The 6058-nt window shown below is 39.9% G+C and overlaps 1 protein-coding gene across 1 annotated transcript; it reads left to right on the plus strand.

Moving 5' to 3' along the window:
* Positions 1 to 2397: 2397 nt before the first annotated feature.
* acacb (acetyl-CoA carboxylase beta) lies at positions 2398 to 5433 on the plus strand. The gene is given in 6 exon segments (XM_060883741.1): positions 2398 to 2418; positions 2555 to 2596; positions 2682 to 2751; positions 2754 to 2890; positions 4173 to 4328; positions 4439 to 5433. Coding segments are annotated over 5 exon segments (297 nt in total). The 3' UTR covers positions 4200 to 4328; positions 4439 to 5433.
* Positions 5434 to 6058: the final 625 nt, after the last annotated feature.

A 6058-nucleotide genomic window follows, 5' to 3' on the forward strand; every position in this document is an offset into this window, starting at 1 on the left:
TGTAGTAATGATGTTTCTGTTCAAATACGAACTTTAGCTTTAGTTTAAAAAGTATCTGTGTTGCTTGATTTGTTAAACAGACAATTAAATATATAATCAAAAATAGATGTAGACAAACAAAATAATATAATTAATTAACAAAGTAATCAGTTCGAATGATCCTGTCTGATTCCTTTGGAAAATAATTTACTGTTAATATATTATTTACATGCTGCTGAATATAGACGTTTGACACACAAATATATATATATATATATATATTTATTTCTAAAGGTGCTATTGACATGGAATTTTCAACAGATGTTGGTAACATCTGGAACTGTACTGTACTGAGCACAACATACACACACATCATCTATATGGACTGCATAGACCCTCACAAAACACACACACTGACACATCATACTGTTTACATGCTGCTTACAATCCAGCAAACTGTTTACATGCTGTTTTGCACACTTTTTCTGCTGTTTTTGCACAAACTGTCCCAACATTTCAGCTGTTTTTGCACATATTGTACAAAATCTCAGCCATTTCGCACATACTATACAATATTTCAGTCATTTGCTGTTTTTTGCACAATTCTATATATTATCCCAAGGACCTGCTGCTAAGAAACTGTGTTCATTCTAATGTTACTGCACGAAATATTGTTTGAACATTCAGTATTCACATACAGTATTAACACTGGTCGGTCGGCGCTGTTTCTGTTACTGTTTACTATTTATTGTCTTTTTTGTACTTTTTGTATTGTCTTGTAACTTTGTGTCTGCACTGTCTTTTGTCCTGCACTGTCTTGTCTGTCTTGTTTGTCTTGTCCTGCACTGTTTGCACCAGGTTGCACAGTTGCACTTTATGTGGCTAAGACTACTTACAAGTCTTTAGCCCTGTCTTTGTTTTATGTAGCACCTTGATCCTGGAGAAACGTTGTCTCATTTCACTGTGTACTGCAACAGCTATATATGGTTGAAATGACAATAAAAGCTTCTTGACTTGACTTGACTTGACTAACAACCCATTCAATCCACACATGCAAAGAAATCAAACCATAGCTGTCCGAAAATTAAGTTATGTTTAATAATGTTAAATGACACAGGGAAAAAGTATTGAACACGCTTACTGAAACATATTTAATACTTTGTACAAAAGCCTTTGTTGGTAATGACAGCTTCAAGACGCCTCCTGTATGGAGAAACGAGTTGCATGCATTGCTGAGGTGTGATTTTGGCCCATTCTTCCACACAAACAGTCTTCAAATCTTGAAGGTTCCGTGGACCTCTTCTATGAACTCTGATCTTTAGTTCTTTCCATAGATTTTTAATTGGATTCAGGTCAGGTGATTGGCTGGTTTCTTTCTCTGAAACCAATTGAGAGTCTCCTTGGCTTTGTGTTTGGGATCATTGTCTTGCTGAAATGTCCACCCTCGTTTCATCGGCATCATCCTGGTAGATGGCAGCAGATTTTTATCAAGAATGTCTCTGTACATTTTCCCATTCATCCTTCTTTCAATTATATGAAGTTTGCCAGTACCGTATGCTGTAAAACAGCCCCACACCATGATGTTCCCACCTCCAAACTTTACTGTTGGTATGCTGTTTTTAGGGTGATGTGCAGTGCCATTTCTCCTCCAAACATGGTGTGTATTATGGCATCCAAAGAGTTCAATTTTGGTCTCATCTGACCAGACTATATTATCCCAGTATTTCACAGGCTTGTCCAAATGTTGTGCAGCAAACTTTAGACGAGCTTCAGCATGTCTTTTCTTCAGCAGTGGAGTCTTGCATGGTGAGCGTGCATACAGGCCATGGCGGTTGAGTGCATTACTTATTGTTTTCTTTGAAACAACTGTACCTGCTGATTCCTTGTTAGTCTTTCTGAAGCTGTCCACAAGTGATCCTTGGCTCTTGGACAACACTTCTGATAATTCTTTTCACTCCTCTGTCAGAAATCTTGCGAGGAGCACCTGGTCGTGGCCTGTTTATGGTGAAATGATGTTCTTTCCACTTATGGATTATTGCCCCAACAGTGCTCACTGGAACATTCAGAAGTTTTGAAATCCTTCTGTAACCAATGCCATCAGAATGTTTTGCAGCAATAAGGTTGCGAAGGTCTTGAGAGAATTCTTTGCTTTTACCCATCATGAGATGTTTCTTGTGTGATACCTTCATAATGAGACCTTTTTATAGGCCATCAGTTTGGACAGAACCAGCTGATATTATTTTGCACTGACCAGGGGCAGGATTGCTTTCTAATTACTGATTGTCTTGGCTTTCCATGCCTTTTTGCACCTCCCTTTCTTCATGTGTTCAATACTTTTTCCCTGTGTCATTTAACATTATTAAACATAACTTCATTTTCAGACAGCTATGGTTTGATTTCTTTGCATGTGTGGATTGAATGGGTTGTTACCAACATCTGGTGAAATTGTTACCAATTTCATGTCAATAGCACCTTTAGAAATAAATTTACTGAGAAAAATGGTGAAGTGTTCAATATTTATTTTACCTGCTGTATTTTGTGTTTTTATACTTTTATTTCTTTATTTTTTTAATAGAGGGAATTTCCTAAATTCTTCACATTCCGAGCCAGAGATGAGGTAAAAAAAAAAAAAGCCTTGATGAAATTTTACATGCAATATTGTATTGAGTCTCCTGTGAATTTTAAGTTGTGTGTGTTTTTAGTTCCAGGAGGATCGGATCTACCGGAACCTGGAGCCAGCGCTGGCCTTCCAGCTGGAGCTGAACCGCATGAGGCCGTGATGGCCGTGCCCTGCGCTAACCACAAGATGCACCTGTACCTGGGTGCTGCCCGTGTCGAGGAGGGCACTGAGGTCACTGACTACCGCTTCTTTGTCAGAGCCATCATCCGTCACTCCAACCTCGTCACCAAGGTAACCACTTTAGGTCCACTTAATAGTTCTCCTTAGCAACTGCATGTCAAATAGTGACCATAGTATCTGTCACATGAGAGCTGACATTTATACCCCAAATTATATGATGATGTACAGTGGGGAAAACAAGTATTTGATACACTGCTGATTTTGCAGGTTTGCCCACTTACAAAGCATGTAGAAGTCTGTAATTTTTATCATAGGTAATCTTCAACTGTGAGTGACGGAATCTAAAACAAAAATCCAGAAAATCACATTGTATGATTTTTAAATAATTAATTTGCATTTTGTTGCATGACATCCGAAAAGCAGAACTTAATATTTGGTACAGAAACCTTTGTTTACAATTACAGAGATCATACAATTCCTGTAGTTCTTGACCAGGTTTGCACACACTGCAGCAGGGACTTTGGCCCACTCCTCCATACAGACCTTCTCCAGATCCTTCAGGTTTTGGGGCTGTCGCTGGCAATACGGACTTTCAGCTCCCTCCAAAGGTTTTCTATTGGGTTCAGGTCTGGAGACTGGCTCGGCCACTCCAGGACCTTGAGATGCTTCTTACAGAGCCACTTCTTAGTTGCACTGGCTGTGTGTTTCGGGTCGTTGTCATGCTGGAAGACCCAGCCATGACCCATCTTCAGTGCTCTTACTGAGGGAAGGAGGTTGTTTTCCAAGATCTCGCGATACATGGCCCCATCCATCCTCCCCTAATACAGTGTAGTCGTCCTGTCCCCTTTGCAGAAAAGCATCCCCAAAGAATGATGTTTCCACCTCCATTCTTCAAGGTTCGGATGGTTCTTGGGGTTGTACTCATCCTTCTTTTTCCTCCAAACACAACAAGTGGAGTTTAGACCAAAAAGCTCTATTTTTGTCTCATCAGACCACATGACCTTCTCCCGTTCCTCCTCTGGATCATCCAGATGCTCATTGGCAAACTTCAGACGGGTTGAGCAGGGGGACCTTACGTGTGCTGCAGGATTTTAATCCATGACGGCGTAGTGTGTTACTAATGGTTTTCTTTGAGTCTATGGTCCCAGCTCTCTTTAGGTTATTGACCAGGTCCTGCCGTGTAGTTCTGGGCTGATCCCTCACCTTCCTCATGAACCTTCCCCTATTGTCCTGTAGCCCATCCCAGTCTTGTGCAGGGCTACAATTTTATCCCTGATGTCCTTACACATCTTTCTGGTCTTGGCCATTGTGGAGAGGTTGGAGTCTGTTAAACAGACCTAAATGCAGGATCGCAGAAAAATAAACAGGTTTAATAACTAAAAACACAAAACAGGGACACGGACTGGGACACGGACGATGACATACGACAACATCAGACTACGTAAAACGAGGATTCAGCGCTGCAATAGGATGAGAGAAGGGCGGAGCAGACACGTGACACAGAACATAAACAAAAGCACGTGGCCAAAGTCCGGGCTGGATCCTGACAGTGAGTGTGTGTGTGTGTGTGTAGTCTGATTAAAGCGCTTCTTTAGTGTTTCCACACTGACTTTGAAGCTCTCCTGATTACCCTGCTAAATCTGTGTCCCTCTGTTCCAGTAATCAGGATCATCAGCAATCACCTTCTGTATCCACTCCGTCTTCGGGATCACTTTCATAATGTTACTGTCATAGTAGTCGATCTGTCCTCCATCCACCTGACCAACAGTGGTGAATTCTGGAACATTTATTCCAGGTGTAACTGCAGTGTAGAAATACAGAAGAACTGCGGACATCATAATAATAATAATAATAATAATGTGTATATTTCTGTTTTACTTGGTGAGAGATTTATTTATTTATTAACTGTATTATTTATGTGTAACTTTGTCAGATTTGCCCTTATCACAGCTTTATCGTTAAACTTTATTATTAGAGAGTAAATAAATGTAGTAAAGACAGTAAACATTACAGAACTCACCTGCTGATGAAAGATGAAGAGAAAATGTGAAGAAGATCAGAGTCTTCATCACTGTGCTGCAGAGCGACATCTCTCACTGTCTGATCACTAAAACACTAAATCTATTATTTACTGAGTGGATTTATAACTTTAACACCACTGTTTAAGACCTACACCAAATACACACACTTCCAATATACATCCATCAACTTGTTTACATGCTGCTTACATTCATCAAACTGTTTACATGCTGTTTTGCACACTTTTTTTTACTTTTTTGTTGTTTGCACACACTGTCTAACATTTCAGTCGTTTTGCACATACTGTACAATATTTCAGTCATTTGCTGTTTTTGCAAAATACTATACATTACAGTATCTCAGGGACCTGCTGCTAAGAAACTGTGCTCACAGTATTACTGTACACAATATTGTCTGAACATACAGTATTTACACTGGTCGGTCGGCGCTGTTTCTGATTACTGTCTTTTGTGTATTGTCTTTTTTGTATTTTGTTTATTGTCTTGTAACTTTTTGTCTGCACTGTCTTTTGTTCTGCACTGTCTTGTTTGTCTTGTCCTGCACTATTTGCACCAGGTTGCACAGTTGCACTTTATGTGGCTAGGACTAACTTACTAAGTCCTTTGCCCTGTCTTTGTTTTATGTAGCACCTTGATCCTGGAGAAATGTTGTCTCATTTCACTGTGTACTGTAACAGCTATATATGGTTGAAATGACAATAAAAGCTTCTTGACTCTTGACTTGTAATTCTGTTTAACTCCATTGTCACTCACTTTAATCCTGTTTACTTCTGTTTAAAGGTGCGACTCACAATCTCTGAAAGCCAATGCTGACATTAAAATCACCAAAACAAACACGCCTTTAACCCAAACCCACACATACCTACGTAACCCAGGCAACTATTATGGCGGAACCTACTGGGGCAGCTGGCCGAGGGAATATTTTTATCAATAAATGAACTCAATGAGTAATACTAATGGTAATACAAATGTGTTTTTGTAGTACTGTGTGTTGTACCGTGAAAGGTTTAGCTCCGTTTCATGTGGAAGACGACGTTCAACACCTAGAACCCGAGGCAGAGGTAACATTAGAGGCAAAGGTCCTAGTGTTGCTGAGGATAAACACCTGGAAACAGAAGACTTTCGGCTAATGTCAGACATGCGCACTGAACGTATTGACAGGACACACCACTTTCTGCTAATTGGCCACACGTTTGTTTTGTTAGTTGACTCAGTTTTCTGAAGCATTTTTGAAACATCG

The sequence above is a fragment of the Tachysurus vachellii genome, chromosome 12 (genome assembly GCF_030014155.1).
Source record: "Tachysurus vachellii isolate PV-2020 chromosome 12, HZAU_Pvac_v1, whole genome shotgun sequence".
Lineage (NCBI taxonomy): Eukaryota > Metazoa > Chordata > Actinopteri > Siluriformes > Bagridae > Tachysurus > Tachysurus vachellii.